The sequence below is a fragment of the Camponotus floridanus genome, unplaced genomic scaffold (assembly GCF_003227725.1).
Source record: "Camponotus floridanus strain SB8 unplaced genomic scaffold, Cflo_v7.5 scaffold73, whole genome shotgun sequence".
In the NCBI taxonomy this organism is placed as follows: Eukaryota; Metazoa; Arthropoda; class Insecta; order Hymenoptera; family Formicidae; genus Camponotus; species Camponotus floridanus.
This window is the reverse complement of record NW_020229842.1, coordinates 326639-345863: the sequence shown is the minus strand read 5'-3', so window position 1 is coordinate 345863 and position 19225 is coordinate 326639. Positions and strand designations below refer to the sequence as shown.

Sequence of the window (19225 nt, the reverse complement as noted above, 5' to 3'; positions counted from 1 at the left end):
CGAATACCAGCTAGAGCTGTGGGTTGGGTTTATGACTTGCACTACTCGTTCGCATGCCACCGAAAGACGTAAAACGCTTAAACTCCACGGCAACCTTTTTGATGGTGACTTCCATCCCCGGTATATCGCACTAATGATTCTTCTGCTCGTGACTTGAAACCAATTTTAGCTCTCCGTGTATCGTTTGTTGTTTCATAATTTTTGATTTGACAGATCTCGTGACGTAAACCACGATACTGAAAGACGCGAACTACATTCAAGTCAAAGAACTTTGCAATGGTGCATTTGATTCTGTTAAGTTTCGTACACAATTGCGATTGAAAAAGTAGCTTTTTGCTATAGAACATTTACCCTCGTTAGGCTTCTTCTAAAGGCGGTTGATAAACGAGGATATCTACTGATTGATCGACAGCCTGTTAAAGTAGTCTCTGCACGTGTAGGCTGCCCTGATGCGGTGAATCACAGGTCACGAAATCTTATCATCTGACACGGAAAAGTGGATAATCTTTTTCACCGTCAGACCGACTATCGATTTCAACCTATTTTCACTCCCCCACAGATTGAAAAAGCAACGTTTCGATTGAGCACGTGATTCCACTCTATACAAGTTCAATAGAGAAAGACGATAAATTTGGCTTCTTAATCTGGTATAGCTTGAAACTCACGTCTGACTATACAACGGATTTTACTACTCGCAATTAGAAACATTGATGTGACGTGTGATTTTACTATATAATATGTTACAAAAATAACAATTCTTGTTAGATACACTAAAAAATTTTTGATAAAATAAATATATATATTTTTAAAAATAATTTTATATTAAAAATTATATGAATTTTTTAATTTAATTTTCCTTTTAAGAATAATATTGTTATAATAAATTAATTATTTAAATAGAAAACAAAATTATTACATATCATTATATATTACTATATATAGTAATTTTGTCTTCTATTTAAATAATTAACTTACACTGAAAAAAAAATTTGGTTGAAATTTACCAAAAAAATATTCTGTTGTAGTAATTGTACATCATTGTACTGAACTCTCTGTTTTGATAATTTGAATAAGCTTTGTTTACATCAACAAATTATTTCGGAATATTTTAGTTACATTTATTTGAAGTTTTTTTTAGTGTATTATAGCCATATTATTCTTAAAAGGAAAATTAAATAAAAAAATTCATATAATTTTTAATATAAAATCATTTTTAAAATCCTTGGCTTAAAGAAAGAGAGAGAGAGAGAAATAATAGACTATACAAAAAATCGACAGTACATTAATACATTATGACATTTGAATAAAACAACTTCTATACTGGCTGAAATAACTGACGCTCGTGTTTAACATGATAATATCTATACATCTACATACTAATTAAACAGTACATTGGATCGATGAGGAGCTGAGCGCAATCGCTTTATATATTATACATAATAAATTAGTATTCCCCGAAAGTAGTGTAGATTGTATAAGTAGAAATGTAACTCAGCGTTTCTACTTGTTTAGCGCACTACGTTCGATCATTTATCTATTCTAAGGGGACTCTGGTGGTTGGATCCCATGGAACCGGCATTGGTGTCTACGTGTGTTTCTCGCTATCCTAAGAACGTGTCTCCTGTACGAGGAAGGCGGGTCTTACGGTTTGTGATGGCGGAGGGCACGTGAACCCCCGACGGGCGCATGCGAACCAACCCTAAAGCTCACGGCAGACCAGAAAGGATCACGTTCTCTCTGTCTCCCCTCTCCCCTCCCCCTCTCTCTTTCTTTCTCTCTCTCTCCCTCTCTCTCTCTCTCTCTCACTCTCTCTTTCTCTCTCTCCAACCCCATTTCTCCCTACCGCTCTTTCTTACCCTCTCTTTTACTCCAGCCGCCACCGAGCCGAGTAAACCTCTCGTGTGCCAGTCCGCACCGAGATTCCGGCGCGAATTGTCCTTTCTCGTCGTGGCGTCACGCCAAGTTCTAGATGGATGTCGCTGATCCGCATTATTGTGTCAGCGATTTACGTCGTCGCGCAGGTGCTCCTTGTTCGTCCATCCCTCGTGGAAGGTCAGTGATGATGAAGTTCGTTGTACCGCCATATATTGAGAAAAATCGCTGTCTCTTTAGTTTGAAAGCGGTCGCGTCCGTTGTGCGTGGATAAGGCTTCTTCTATGTGACTTATTCGAATATATACGGCGTTGTGAACCAATCTCGCAAAGTTTGTTTCGATTATTCCGCGCGAGGATTGATGTTAATTATTTTGTAAAACTATCGCGTAATATTGCGACATGACACGTCGCATTTAACATACCTCTTTTTTGTATTTGTAACTTTTAGTGCTATTATAATTTATTTTTTTAATATGTGCATGATACAAGATTACATTAAAATTATAAACGCGAACGCATATATGAAAAAAACGGTGTAATAAATGATTAAAAGTTACGTCTAAAATTTTTATTTTGCCGGAAACATATATTATCTTTCTCTTATATACAGTACATGTCAAACTGTATACTTTATATTAGATAAAGTAAGAAGTATACAAAAATATACAAATATTAATATTGAAATATATTACACGCATTTATTTTAAACATAAAATATTTTTTGGAATAATTTATATATATTTAAAAGAAAAAAAGAAATAGAAGTATTTGCTTTTTTCAAGCATGCATATGTTAATGTGTGTGTGATTGTTTTAGCCCACTCGAGTTTATAAATTACATTATATTATTCTTATTTATATATATTGTGATTATTTTATTTCATAATCATAAAATATATAAATAATAATAATAATCATGCATAACAATTATTTTATTGAAATAAGTGTATATGAGTGTTTTAACATTTATAACAATAATTGTATCTTGATATAATACTTATTTAATGTGACTAAAATTTCATACAAAATACGTTGGCATGTCATTCTGTGGCGAGCCGAGATTGTATGATTTCGGAATCTGAGTTGGTCGGCAAGTTTCAGCAGTTTGTGTGCTATAGGATTTCAGCATTAATTTAATGACATGCCATAACACCCCGTGACACAAGCGAAGTAATGACATGTCATGCGCGATAAACTATACATGATAGGTACACGACGCTTTCATTTTATTTACATGAACTGCTTCTGCCAAGAAAAGATAACTTAGCAGCACAGATACGTTTTGCAATTACCGGGAATTAAAGATGCATTCGATCTTTAAATTTATCAATACATTGTGTTTGGCATGAAACAGTGTTTCTTCCAATGTTTTTCGTTGAAGAATAGTATTTTGTATGATAATTTTATTTCTATTAATTGATTGTTGCAGAGTAATTATATTATTTATATACATTATAAATTAAAAAATCTTTTTGTAAGTTTTTTTAAATTTAGAGTTCTTATCAAGATACATTTTTTCCGGTAAAAGATGGCTTTATCAAGCAGCTCGTCGGCTTTGTTCAAACAGAAACTGTTATATGCATTTGTGATAACGTTATCACAGAGAAATTTAATTTCTCCTTCACATTTTTCCAATTTATTTTCACACTATGGTTTTACAAAATCAAGATAGCATTTCCCATATAGGATCAGTGATAGCATAAAGAACACGCGAAAAATTCGGTCGTTTCACTCGACTTATCTAACCATCGCGTTTTCGACGAAACTCGAGAGATTGTAGTCAATGTACATATTGGGAGGGTGAATAACCAGCCCTGTGGATATCTCTAACTCCCGAGCCTCCCTTGGCCCGAGCCCTCGATTTTTCTTACCAGCGCGATTATCCCCCAATATCCTGATACATTATTTATATCATCTATAAAACCTTAGAGTTTTCATGAAGGCGAGAAACCCCTCCCGTACTGAGGAACTTTTTTCACATCCAATCCCTGGCAGGATCCTTACCCGCCGACAATAACGAACGAACGAGGCGGCGAGTGCGAGTGAAGCTTTTCTACTTTCCTCGCCGTCCTTTTTCTCTTCGCTCACTTCACTCCCTTTTCTCGGCGAACTCGTCTCACCGAGTCGGAAGCTTTCCCGCATTGACTGCCAAAAAAGTCTTGGCAACGGTGCGACACTCATTTAATTTAAGGATAACAAAGCGTTATACGAGACAAATCCCTGGATTAGTTTTATGGCGTTCCTATTTACACTTTAGTCAGGGAATCACTGTGCTTTATTTCACCATGTGTACATTTTCAGCGCGATAATTCCATATAATGTACACTGAATAAACAAAATGTTTCTCTACAAAATCGAATAACATGTAATTTGTAATCTATTATTAGGTAATTTGTAGTTTAACTGTTATGTAACTTGTAATGTAGTTTTATAAAATTTGTGTTACTTACATAACAAGTTTATAAACTAAAAATTATATTCTTATATATATAAATTTTTTTTTTATCTAATTCTTTTAATAGATAAAGTACTATTTCAAAATTCTAGATAATAATAGAAATCAGCGATCGTTATTCGCTAATTACTAGCCATATTGTTATAATGTGTTTAGCTTGCTTTCTTGTGCGATCGATATCAATTAACTGTAATTAGTCTAGGAAATAAGTGATTTAATGCTGATAACAGCAAGAAAATCAATTAAATGATCGAAATTCTATTTGTACAACAATTTGCAATATATTAGAATTTCTAATAATCTACAAACATCTGCAAAATATTGCATTTTACAATAAAACGTATAAAATTGAGCATTAAATTTGTATATAAATATATACGCAATCGAAATATTTAGATTTATTTGATTTTACCAATCTTAATTTTGATTTTAAAAAGCAATTGCTAAATTAAACTTAATCTATATGTTATACACGAATAAATTTATATATGAATTGATTACAAACTCATAACATTAAAAATAAAATCTATTTCAAAGAATTATAATTTTAGATTTTTTAATTATAAAAGCAGATGGTTATATTGACATATAAAAGCAGATGATTTATAAACTGATGTACATACATATTAAAGAAATAAATATAGAATCCGTTTAATTTTGTTGGACAAAAATTAATTGATTATATTCAGGCAAACAATAATACACATTCCTTGTTTAAAAATACTTTAGAATATCTTGCTGAAATTATCTTGGATATCGTCAAAATTACCTTCAATAGCATAACGCAGATCGTGAATCACGTATGCTTCGGTCTTATGTATATCCCAAATTAGACTATGCCCATGATTGACTCATTCGAATCGATGCACACTATTGTTCGCTGTATGCCATTGTATGTGCACAGTATAGTGCAGAGGGAGATCATTAATATACAACGCAACAAGGCGACATTTAGCATTTGAAAATCAGATGAGCGATCTACCGGGATATCGATTCGATAGATCACTTGTCACGAATTGCATCGCGAATATTACTCATATAAACGGAATTACATTAAATTTTTCAATATGATAAAGAATATGTTAATACATAACATGGGAACAATATGGAAATATCTATTTTATTTTAATGTAAATAATATGATAATAAATTATAGACAGAAATATAAGTATTATTAATGTTCAGAATTTTTGACAATATATTTATAAATTTTTAATTATTAATAAACATTGAGAGAGAAAATAATGCATTAATTAATAGTAATAAGAATATAATATATTTGTAACTATTTGGATATCAATTAGAGAAATAATTATGAGGCAACTTAAGATTCATGCCTAATCTATACGTGCATAATATAAAAGTAATTTATTACACAATTATGTAAATCTATGTATTATATATTTAAAATAATAGAATGCATTGTAAGCAAACAGTAATGACAATTGTTATCGTCAAACTAAGTATAATTAAAAAAAATTAAAGTAAAAATTTAATAAATATTGATTCTCTCTGCAATATACATTAAATATTTGTTATTTGTATAACATTGTTTATATTGGAAATGTTTAGGGAAGAACTGACATTCGAACATATGCACAAAATATCGATAGGAAATAAACGAGCAACCAGTTGCGTTTCACTTTGGAAAACGAATGGTACGTAATGCGAAGATAGTTCGGCGTAGATATTTCGTTATTATTTCGTTCATTAGAAACAGGTATTGATATCTTAAGTAGTCGAGGCAGACGTATGGCTTGTCCGCCTTCTTTAATCATGTAACAGGATAATAGCGCTATACAAAGGAAATTTTCCCCCACTATCGGCTTGCGCACGTTCATGATTTCACAAGGTCCTCTTTATTTCGGGTATATCGTGGACAAATGCGACTAACGTATCGAACTTCCGTCCAGGCTAATTTATGGCGTTGGGATTAGGGGAGTAAAATAGAGAGGGTGAGGCCGGAAAATGGCAATTCTGCAGTGCGGGTAACTATTCCCCTTGCCCCTTCCTCCATCACCCTTTCTCTAGCTCGCCGAATGGGTGCAAACGCTTAAGAGGCGAGCGTTTCTCCCGGCTACGATAAAATATCACTGCTAAGAAAAAGAAACGATCACCCCTCTCTGGGAGTTGACAAAAACAGGGTTAATAAAACTCGAGGAACGTCGCCCCTCCTCCTCTCTGATCGAATTGAGGGGTACATTCGAACGATTATCTTTCCGGTTACGTAGCCATACACGTGCCTGAATCTTTTCGTACCATTGTATTAAAACGAGACGAAAAAAGAGTAGGAAGCGATATATATTTGTTGTATTAAGCGCGATGCGGACGGAAAATACTCAAGGGAAAAGTTGCATAGCGCGTAACATCGCTGGTTCTCAACGAGCTTGAAGAGTAACCTCGAGGTACATAATAAAATACATATTTTCAATATAATTCTAACAATGCGTAGCGTTCTGAGGATTTTACATACGCCCCCTCAATCTCATTAAAATTGATCAGGGAGAACTTTTATTTTATATACACATGTTGTGTTCGCATATTAGATCCCTTCTTAAATATATCAAATATTTATAACTTTAAAATTTATTTTTGTTACTATATATGCTTCGTTTACTAATTGGGCTTGAACAAAGCATCATTTATCAGAAATTACCTCTATTTTATGCACGGAGAAACAGAAGAGTTAAGCTGAATCATGCTCAATTAATCATGCTTATTTGGTGTAATATGGGTCACCGCGTCTTTCGAGCGCTGCGCACGTAATTATCCCATTTCCATAAATAAAACGTCGTTCAATTAATAATAATTATACGTGTGTATCAAACTTAGCGTTTGCTTTCATTTTCATTATTCAGTATCTTCCAATTTCCAAATTGTGAACTTTATATACAGTAACGATCAAAAGCAACAATCGCATCAATTATGGAAACTTTATTGAACAAAAACATATAAATTATTGCTAATTTATATGTATTGTTACTTTATATTCTAGATACTGTTTTTTTGTACTTTAATATTGTAAAATTTAAAAATAACAAAGTTAACAAAAATATTAAACTTTTGATTCTTCAAAATAACACGTTCGAAAAATGAGACCTATTAATAAAAAACAATTATAAGAGTGTTTGCAAACGTATTGAAATCAATAACAACTTAAAAATCAATAACAACTTTAAAAAAACGTTGTCGCGAATGCGAAAAGAGTACATGTCTGTATTAAAAACAAGAGGAAGCTATTTTAAAAAATCAGAAATTTACTTTTATTATTTTATATAGTATGTTATAACTTTTTTATTTTTACGGTATTAAAGCATAAAATAACAGTAATAAAATATAATTTGATTTATATATATTTTATATGTATGTTTTCTCTCTTTCTTTCTCTCTCTCTCTCTCTCTCTCTCTCTCTCTCTCTTTATCTATTTTTCTCTTTCTTTTATATAATCTTTGATACTGTTATTTTTATACATACTTTTATATATAAAAATCTACTCCAGATTTTTTAAAACACTTGAGCTATTATTTAATCATTCTATGAGATAATTTTTCTATTTTACTAAAATTACGTTATCATGCATATTTCTCGTCTATATGCTCATCGATCAAAAGAGCAGGTCGTTAACTGCACGTATAAACCGCTACTTGACAGCCGATTAGAGTTCCTCAACGAAGACGGCGGCGAAGATGATGGCGACTCAAGGAAACGACTTTACAGACACACTCGACGATAATTGGGGATTGGTACGCGAAGTTGACTCGAAGTGAATTCGTTTGATGTGGTACCTTTGCCACCAATGTATTTGCGATGTGGCTGTACTTGTGCTCAGCGATACCAAAGACGGATTCCGCGGGCAAGTAGTCATCGTGACATCGCCAAGACGATGCCTCTCACCTAACTTTCGCGCGATCCAGGGCGAAGAAGTAGTTACGAACAAAGACCACATCTATCTCTCCCTTCCAATCCGCCCTTCTACTTGCTATTTCGAGAGTTCTCCGTTATCAATACTTAATGCAAAGAGACGCGGCATCGACTAATGAACCCTCTTACTCCCTCGCGCCATCGAATTCTATTGTCTTTCCGTGAGCGCTACTGCATGCTGCACGAACCGCATTCACGATGGCACGGATGGCTACGCGGGGAAAGAGGACACGCTTAACGGCCAGGAATTCGGATCCTCATAATACCGAGAATCTCTATCGGATTTATGCTAATGCTCCGGCCTGCCTAGTATCTTGCCAATCCTTTCTGTTCTATTATCGCGTGAATAACACGGATGGGCGCAATGCATTTGGAAAATGGATATCGCATTATAATGTCCTCGAATAATCAGATTTTCATATCTTGTGTCTGGTCCACTATTATTATCCTTTCTATGATGGGGAAATTCAAATATGTAGATCTCTTCAAATATGTATTGTGGCTATATTTATTTCATTACCATATATACTCTGAAATTTCTTCGTACATATTCATCGACTTAAACGAACGTCATACAAATTGATTTTATGCGGCATTTTAGAATAGAATTTCTCATTGAAAATATATAATTAATAAAAAAACCGAGTATTGGTAATGTTCCATAAAAAGTAGTACAAAAAACAATCTGAAGCAAATGCGCAGATATTAAAATGTCTTGATATTTCAATTTCATTCAATTTGCATAATTTCTTTCGTAGCACCATTCAAGTGCTTTCTTCTTTTATTTTAATTTTTTCACATGTAAATTGCTTTAAATTAATGTATAAAATTTATTATATTTCACGCGATTTGCATTTCGTTTATATAAAAATGTACATCTTTGTTTCCTAGAACTTTTAATGCTTTCTAAGTATTACAAAGACCTTTGGTTTAAACTGTTTTGGTTGAAACTGTTTTATCTCGTTAAAAGCTACAAAGCAAAAATTAATAAGATTGCATAAATAGATATTTAAGGAACAAATTATTTCGTGTCCTAAATGCAATTCAATGTTGAGCCATCAATATTTATCTTTAGAAGAAACTAGCCGTTACTAACTTTTGATTCAGTTTTCTTTGAACTTTACGTGACGCGACGTTAAAAGCGAGAGAACTCCGGCCGCAATTTTCTCCGCAACTATATGAGATTGACCAATAAAAGAGATATCAGAATGAAGAGAGACAAATTGATCGCGCAGTCATAAAATGAAGTGATCTCTGCCAGAGAGGAGGCTATTATCTCTGAAACACTCGCTTAACTATCCGTTCCTCTACGCCTTTCTGATTCGAGTATTATCTGTGACATTATATCAGCCAATTAAATTTGCTGCGCATGATTTATTTGCACTTAATGTATTGATCAAAAGCAAAAACATGATTTTATTCGTTTGATTATGATAATGAAACAAAAGTAAGCGCAAAAGAGAGTTATTGATACAATATCTTACTATTATATTATATAATATTTTATATTATGTAATGTGTGTATATATGAAATACATATGAATACGTTGTACATATTGAATGGATAATATTGTACTGAAACTCCTAAAGCCTATTAAAGCAAAACTCAGATAATAATAATAATTACAGATAATAATAATTTTATAAAACTGTTTTTAATAATATATATTACACAATAATATATAAAATTATATTTAATTTATTCTCGTTGCTCTTCATATTCTATACGAAAGTTTTATTTAAGTCACATATTTTACTAACAATGTTAACAACGTATTACAAAAACGTAACATTTAATACATTATTTTATAAAGAGTAAAATTTCAAAATAAAATCCTTGTTTTATTCTCGAAAAATAAAAGCTAATTATCAACTTTTTCAAAAGACAGATCAACTAGGGATATTTGATTTCCCTTTGCTCAGAGAAAATATAATTGTAAATGGGAAGCTAACAGAGTTTGTAAACGCAATCGTAATTGGTAGCTTACAGCCCGTTGCCCCGTTGTGTACCACCAAAACATAACGACCGCACAATGTCGCGCCGCTCGTGGCTTGCGGACGTGCCGCTACGAGGTAGAACGGAGTACCAGATTGCGCTAATTAATGCTAATTGCCCGAACTAATAAATAACCGCATGAATAAACATATTCGCCGGCCGTTACCAGTGAGCGGGGAGCAAGGCTGCAAGACAAATACTATGATACGAAAGCGAGAATAAGAGAGTGGATGAGTGAAAGCGAGAAGGGTTCCGGGCAAAGGGGGTAAATTTAGCGCACACGAGCGGGCGCAAGTACGCGATGTGCCGATGTACGCTGAAATATTCATCGATTTCGGTAGCGGCAATTACGCCCCGCAAACGAAGCCATACCCATGTATGCCCCTTGCCACCGCGGAAATTTATCTGTATGAACAAGCGAACGGAGGGAGCGTACGGACAAATTCCGCCAGGAGATGCATGCTCGTTGTTGTCGGGGTCGTCACGAAAACACACATTTCAACCCGCGTGTAAAAACACGATTGGAAGGAGCGGCTTCTTCATACAAAATGTCAGGAATCATTCGTATTTTCTTTCTTTGATTTGTGTATTCTGTAATCGAATCGGGGTCAATTCGGGTTTCTTCGAAAGCGATATCAAGATACTACAATCGAGTCGGAATCGATTGGAATTTCTTTAGAAACGATATAGCGATACTAAGAATATATAATCGAATATTTATATTTCATATAAAATTTTAATAATAACATTTGTTTTATATACTTTCTAAATCCATACTCTAACTTTATAAATCCTCTTATGTTGTAAATATTCAATAAACATTAACTGAAAAATATTAAAATCGACAGAAATTGTTTTCTCAATAGCGTGCAAAATATTACAAATTTGTCTTTTTTATTACAATGTAAATTTATTTTCGTCGATTTAATATTTATTAATAAAAAAAAAATTAATTTTAAAATTATCAAAGATTATTTCATCACACAGCTTCAATACAATTTTTGACTGATTACATTGAATTCTTTTATATGCACGAATAGAATGGAAAAATTCTCTTTGTAAAAGAACAATATTTACGATGAGAGACTAGAATATGTATACATAAAACTTACAATAAAAATATTATAGACATATAAGTATATAGGTGCAACGAGCGGAATAATTTGGGCCAATATGAGCGAGTGCCAGGAAAACGATTTCGGTAATGCCGCAGACCGCGTAATCGATATTTCATTATATCGCGCCCGACTGACCTCCCGTCGAAGTGGAAGAAAATTTAACCCGTTTCCCAGGCTTAAATTACTTCCGGACATGAATCGCGTTTCAGGCAATGTTCGGCTTGCGTTATAGATGAAGAAATGCATACTCGCGATGTAGGTCATGCTTAATTTTCTTGATATTTTCCTAAATAGAGAAAAGAAATGACTATTGTCATTTATTTATTTATTTATTTATTTATTGTTATTTTTCAACAAATTCTTGCATACAATGCAGGGAAATGTATTTATCAAATTACACGAAAGAGAAAGGCGAAAAACTTGTATCTCTTGTAATATGGTAGTTATTTTCTTTATTATATTATGTTTGTAATATGTTCTATATGTTTACATTAATTTTAATTTTAATAATGCTTTTTAAAATTTATCAATTAAATTGTATGCTCCTTTTATATATACTTTTAGTATGTACTTTTATATATACTTTTAGTAGTAACATAAATTGTCATATTGTATTTTCCTGCATTGCATAATGTTTAAATTTGACATCTATGAAAGAATTTTAATATAGCAAGCAATTTATCATATCATTTAAAATAAGTTTAATGGAAAAGGTTCTGCATTTTTACTGCCCATTGTTGTAGAAATTAAAGAACATTCCGACGAATATTCACTGCTATTCACATCTTCAATATCAAGCATATTCAGCGAATTCTACGCAGCATTATTGCAGAGCATTATCACGCATTAATAAGCATGCTTTTGTTAATCTCTATTTAATCGATATTTTATATCCGGAGATCTCTCTCTCTCTTCCTGAAGCTCTTCACTTTGCGCGACGCGTGCATATTTCAAATAAGAAATAAACATTCTATTCAAATATATCGCATTCTTTCTACTTTTTTCTTATTTTCAGTCAAATACGAGGAGATAAACTATGTATATTTGTTCGATGTATGTGTATATTGTATATATGCTCTTATTTTAATGTGCAGATGTTTTTATCAACGTATTGAGGAATTTTATTTAATAAACATTTTAAGAAACACATAAAAATAGCTCAACAGTTATAGACAATAAATAAAGAGCTTTTAAATTTTAAATAAAGAAGAAAATTTTATTTAATCTTGTAGACTTTAAATAGACTTTATTGCAACAAAATTTAATTTTATAGTTATTTATATAGATATCGTAATAATATATATCGTAATAATTAAAATTCTAATACATATCGTAAAAATAAAATATTATAAATTGAATATTGAAATCTGGTAAAAGAAGACAATAATAATAATTTCACTTAAAACTTAGATTGTTATGAAAAATATGTAAATAGAAAGAAATGTCATTACTTTACATCGTAAAATTTTTTGGAGATTCTTCTTTGGTCTCTTGAAAAGTCGGCACTTTATGTAAAATGAAGAAAGTGCCTAGAATCTTCGCGACGTGACTGACATGTCACATTTAAAATTGATGGATGCACAATCTGCACGAGTTCAAAATCCACATTTTATAAAATGAAAATATAGAAAAATATAATAGAAAAAAATTATATTTCTAATAAAGTTATATTTCTAATAAAAATTAATGAAGCAAATTACGCGACAACTTATTATTGTTAAAGTTAAAAAAGAATTACGAATGAAAGTTCACTATAAAAGTTTGAATAGCGAAAGATATATTCAAAAAAAGAAAAGATTAGGTCAGATCGGATTATATATAAGCCACAGTCAGATAAAATAATTTCAACTATTAAGTATAAGAGAAAGAAAATCACATAAATAATATTTCAGTATTATGCACATACTCGTGTGAATAAGTTTCAAGTGCATTATAGCTAAACATTTGAATGTTAAATATTTTAAAGACGTTAATATAAAAAAAAATAACTCGGTTAGATTTTGGGAACCCTCAATTACGCGGATAATAAATCCTTTAGCATAGTCATATAAAACTACCCAACGTTTTACTTAAAAAATACAAGATTTTTATATTTATGAATGTATATGCATGAAATTTAGCATGAAAATTCATAACAAAAGTGCAGAATGTAAACTGCATATGCATACATATACACAATATATGTAAAATGATGACGTATATACAAGTTTCTATTGTAGTATACCGACATTCACCTACAATGTAATATTTTTCATATGAAGGCTGATAATATGAAGATGTTTTCCTTGTTGCAATACTTCGTTAGTAACATGTTGTTACATATAAATATTTTTGTATAAAATTTTTACATAATCGCATATATTCTAATGGAAATTTCGCAGGAACCTTATAAGAAAATGATTTTTTTTATAAGATATAATCATCAAAATTTCTAATTGGAACTTTGACATATATCTAAAACCTTACTGTATTAATTAGCAAGTATTTTGTTTTGTACAAATTTAATTATTTATAAAATTTTGTATTATTATATTGTATATAAAAATTGGATTAACAACAAATGAATTTATTGTTAAGGTAGAGAATTTATGGAAATTACATATCTATAATATATACGCGCGCAGGTTAATGTATCTATTGATAATAATTTGTGAATAACGATTATTACCAGCACAATAATTAATCCATTAGTCATACTATCTCGTAGAATAGGCGCAGCTTTATGTGCCGTGATGAACGTCTGTACGGTCGATGAATGCAAATATGGTTTCTCCTTTTGTTCACAGTGCGCCGAGTCACGTCAATTATGTAATACTTATTGCAGCTAGGCGTAACCGGACTGACATGTTCACGCGAACAAAGCAAAATCCTATTACCATTCTTCGCAGGCTTTTAACACAAACCTTTGAAACGATACTATTGAAAGGAGTTATCCGGATATAATGTAATACACGGACGTTTCCAAAGGAATATTTGAAATCGCGTAGTTTTCAGTGCGAAGTCGCGAACGAGATAGCAGCGAATTTTCCATATGTTCTAATATAATGACTACCGTACGCACGGTCTCTCTCTTGGTTGACCGAGTTGCATAACCCGCGGGTCCATGGAGAATAATTTTCCTGGCCGCGGTTATAAGTTCCTGGTTCATATATGAAAAAAGTTAGAGCCAATTATACTTGGAATATTTCATGAACGTGGATTTACAGTGCGATTTATGGTTAAAAGCATGGGGGAAGCGAAAGTAGTTCGCAATGACTTGGCGCTATTCGAGGGTTTAACAATGGTGTGGTAATTAGAGACTCTGTTTGTGTATGAATGTAATAATGATCGCGTGTAACTTCTGTGGTAATGTCGCCAGTATTATTGTCGTAATTGTTCGGTAGTTTAATATTTATACGGATTAATTTCGCCGGTAATTTCTTGAAATTACATAGCATATCGTTCGCCCAAAAACGACACAGGGATTAATATTGTCAATAGCGTACAAAGTAATTAAGAATGATATATTTTTGAGAGCGGACTCAAATCTAAATTTGTTAAATCTAAAACTAAATTTGTTCAAGAAATTAATCTTTAGCAGAAGATTTGGAAGTTTGGAAGCTTTGGAAGCTATAGATTCGAAAAAGGAAGAGAGGGAGAGAGAAAATATTAATAAAAATAAAATTTTCGAAATGATTATATGGTATATAATGTATGACATTTCCATAACTATTTATAATTTATGAATGAAACGAATTTGAATTCACCAACGAAAAGAATTTGAACAGAAACATAATTAAATATAGAAGAGAGAAATTATAAAATACAGTGGAATAAAATGTAAAATTATTTTATTAAGACATGCAGTCGCCAATTATATTAACTTTTAAATCTAAATGGAGTGGAATTTAAGTAATAAAGTATTATATATCTCCCATCTTGTTACATATGCGGAATAATATCATACGAAACCATTAGTTATTTTATATGACGTAGACTTTGCATTGTGTGGCATGTGACATAAAGAATTATTTGAACGAGAATCTACAGGAAACATAAATATCAAAATCTACATTAATATATATTAAAGTATAATTATAAATATTTGATTCATAAATATAAAGCAATAATTAACATTAATTTAAAAGTATTTATATAGATCAGTTGGCAAAATTTAAATCAAACTAAATATATCCTTTAATAGAAACTTCAAGGATATTAATTAAGTAATTAACAAAACTAACAAAATTAGTTAAAATCAAAATAATTTAATTTTAATGAAATTTTACAATTTATTTGCAAAACTAGCTAATAACATTGAAAATTGAAATCTGTCGAAATAAACAATTTGCAGTCAAAGGTTTGTTTGCTGAAGAGAAATCCTATTTATTCGTTTAAAATTATAATTATTTACTATGTACAATTTTACTGTACTGCATAAAATATCTTATTGCTTTACGATGTCATTGGCAAGCCCTTTTTCCATGTAAATATATTGCTAATAACGTCGGTAATGATCATTACTTTCAATGGAGCAGATTGTCCCAGAAAACTGAAACACATCGCGACGCATCAATCACAATCACATGGCCGCAGGTCTACTTTATCATGATGTGAAAAGTGCAGCAAATCAGGAAAATAAAGCGCTTGTCGGCATTGCTCGAACATGCACTCGGACAGTAAAAAAGCTATCACGATATAAACGCTGCTCGTACCGTCCCCTTAGGATTTACTCGCGAAACTATGTGTACGCTGCGTCAAAATGGATTCCGTTCTCGCGTTGTCACAATTTTCGCTCAGGAATTTTTGTCGTCCGATTATTCGACTGTGCAATTTTACGACACGCTTGTATGGGATGTGAGCGCGCGTGAACACATCCGGTATACATTTATGGCGATCGATCTCTCTGACGAAAGAACGGGCAAACAGCCGTTTTCCCGGTAAATTACGTCTCGCGGTATTTCTTCAGTATGATAGTTTGTTATCTTTATGACGCTGGAGCGTCAGGGGTACCGCATTCCTTCTCGGTCGTCTCGTAAAACCCGATATCAGGAAAACCTAAACCAATTAAGGCGTCCCCTGCGCCAGATCTATGGGACGGCGCGCAAATCTATCTCCTTAAATCATCTTCGACGTAACTTCTCGGGGACGCGCACCGACGATACGTCAAGATAAGACGGTCGTTCCGTAGAGCAGGAAATTCGAGACCAGATTCCCCGGGGTGTCGTGAAACTGTTTGTTTTAGCGTTCGTAATTGAAATAGATCGCGGTGGATAAGATGGCTGTGTATTTAACGTATAATATTTAGATACTAACTAATGTGCATTCGCGCACATTACTATCGAGAGGACGCGACGCGTGATCTTCTAACTTCTATGTAATTTATTTAATTATCTCTTTGTTATTTTTTAATATATTAAATATTATATATATATATATATATTATATATATATACAAAAAGCATATGCTATATATACGATATAAGGCAATGTGTGTTGCAATATGTATTATATAATATACGTATTACATATTACAGAATATATTAATTAAATATATCTCACATATGCGCTTGCTTTTATTGCATCGAATACGTGACTACGAATTTATTAAATTATTACATTCCAAATTAGCATCTGTAAATACTAAATGCAAATGACAATTCTCATTAGTAGATACTTCTGAAAAATTTAATACTTTTAGATAATAAAAACTCTGTATTCTTTTTTTTTCTTTGATATATAAATACAACTTTTATCATGATATAGATTCGACATAAAAATAAATATTAGAATCGATAGCATATCACATAGTAAACTACTCCTCATGCAATTATCTTAAATGATATCAGATGAAAATTAATAATGTTATATATCTACAAGAAAGAGAGAGCAAATGACAAGTTTCATTAGTAGATACTTTCGAAAAGTTTAATATTTTTTGATAAAAACGCCGTGAGAAATGAGAGGTCGAAAAGATGGCTATTAGACGTTAAACAGACATCTGATAGACATCTAATAGATGTATTTTTGATCTGTATATCTCACTGGATCTGCTCTCTAAAAGCGAATCAAAGTATTATCACTGAAAAATAGTAAATAGTCACTGATTACAGCACTGTAAATCAGTGATATTTTATTGAAAGAATCAGTTAATAATTTTGACTGTTTCAATCAGTAATATTTCTCAATATCAGTAATATTCCTTTCGTTATTGTCAGTAATATTAAACTATAATTCATCTCTCTATCTATTTCATATAAAATTAAAAATTTTATTTATATTTACTAAATATTTATTATATTAAAAATTTTATTTTATTTATATTACATGCATATTGAACTTGTTATTTTAAATAGATAACGAACAAATAATTTTTATTAAGTCGCCAGACATTTATTTGTCCGACTTATAAATATCAATTTAATATCTGAAAGTCTCTCTATTGAGATTGTATCAGAAATTAAATCGAAGTAATACTTCTAATTTTAAATGTCGCTCTTTGCAAACTTTATATAATTCTTATAACTAAAATTAAATACGAGAGAGATAGCGATCGTAGTGGTAACGAATGAACGAACTAGCAATTACTAGTTTTACAGTAAAATTTACTGATTTTACAGTGAATTTTATTTTAACTGACTATAATCAGTCAGACGTAAGAAAAATAACAAAATAACAAAAAAATAAGCATTTCCACTGAAGATCAGTAAAATACTCACTGATTCTCAGTGAAATCTTAGTTTACTGTTTAAATTAGTGATATTTTCACTGATTCACTTTTAGAGAGTGTACTCTCTTTTTTTCTTTTACATGATAGAGATTCGACATAAAAGTAAATATTAGTATCGACAGCAAACCACATAGTAAATTACGTCTCATGCAATCGTTTCAAATGACATCAAATGATAATTAATAAATGTGTTGTTACTAATCCACGAGAAAGAGAGAGCAAAAAATATAAGAAATATAAGAAATTATAGATATTAGGAAAATTACTTTTTATTTTCTTCCCTTATAAATAATATATTATATTACTCTGTTTTTACAGTTTTATTCGTTTTTTAAATGATAAAAAAAATATATGCAGCTCTTAAACTTAAACGCATTTAAACAACTACAATAAATAAATGCACAAGCAACGTGTTCGTTCTTTTATAAATGATTATCCACAAAGCGCTGGTATTTTCCATTGCATTAAGCATACCTCACCATTTTGTATTATGCGAATGATGCAAAGCCGACGAGGTTTGAACTCTGAGGAGCTTGGAAGGATAAACCGAGCACGACAATGAGTATACGTGGTGCCTCACACCGGCACCGACGCTCCACTTCGTAATTCTTCGTTTACGACTGTCAGTTTCACGTCTATACCATTCCGGCGAAGCGTCGGAAAACAGGGGTTGCAAGAAGAAAAAGAGAGAGACAGAGAAAAAGGGAATCTTATAGACAAGAACGGAAAAAGGGGAGTCTCTGCAAGAGGAAGGCGATATTCGTTCGGTGAAGGGGAGATTCAGATGGCAAGACCACTGGCATTAATCCAGAATAGGTAAGAGCCGGAATGTAGTTGGTATCGCGGGGAGAGAGATGTGATATTGAGAGAGGAGTTGAAAAGAGAAAGGGAAGAGAGAGAGAAAGAGAGAGAGAGAGAGAGAGAGAGAGAGAGAGAAGAAATGTATGTAAGAGACAGAATGAGAAAGAGATGAAAAGAAAGGGAAGGAAGGATAATACGCCCACGATAAAACTAAGCCGGCTAACACCACGGATAAAAAGACCCCAGCGGACGCTTGGCAGTGTCACCAAATTGCTCGAATATTTTGCGCTCCTAAAGTAAGGGAGAATAGAGGGCGGATAGGTGGAGGGACACTGGAATCCGCTTGACCGC

General features: G+C 32.1%; 1 protein-coding gene across 7 annotated transcripts in view; it reads left to right on the top strand.

Moving 5' to 3' along the window:
• The window catches only part of LOC105251054 (neurotrimin), a 170375-nt gene that overhangs the window by 92790 nt on the left and 58360 nt on the right, over positions 1–19225 (top strand). For 3 of the 7 annotated variants that reach the window (XM_011257559.3, XM_011257565.3, XM_011257564.3), the window contains exon 1: positions 1853–2052. The exons of 1 other annotated variant lie outside the window; for it this stretch is intronic. In XM_011257559.3, the coding sequence (XP_011255861.1) occupies positions 1974–2052 (79 nt within the window). In that variant the 5' untranslated portion in view covers positions 1853–1973. Of the gene's footprint in view, positions 1–1850; positions 2053–19225 lie in introns of those variants that run through there. 3 more of the 7 variants (XM_025413954.1, XM_011257563.3, XM_011257562.3) reach the window with 3 other exon arrangements.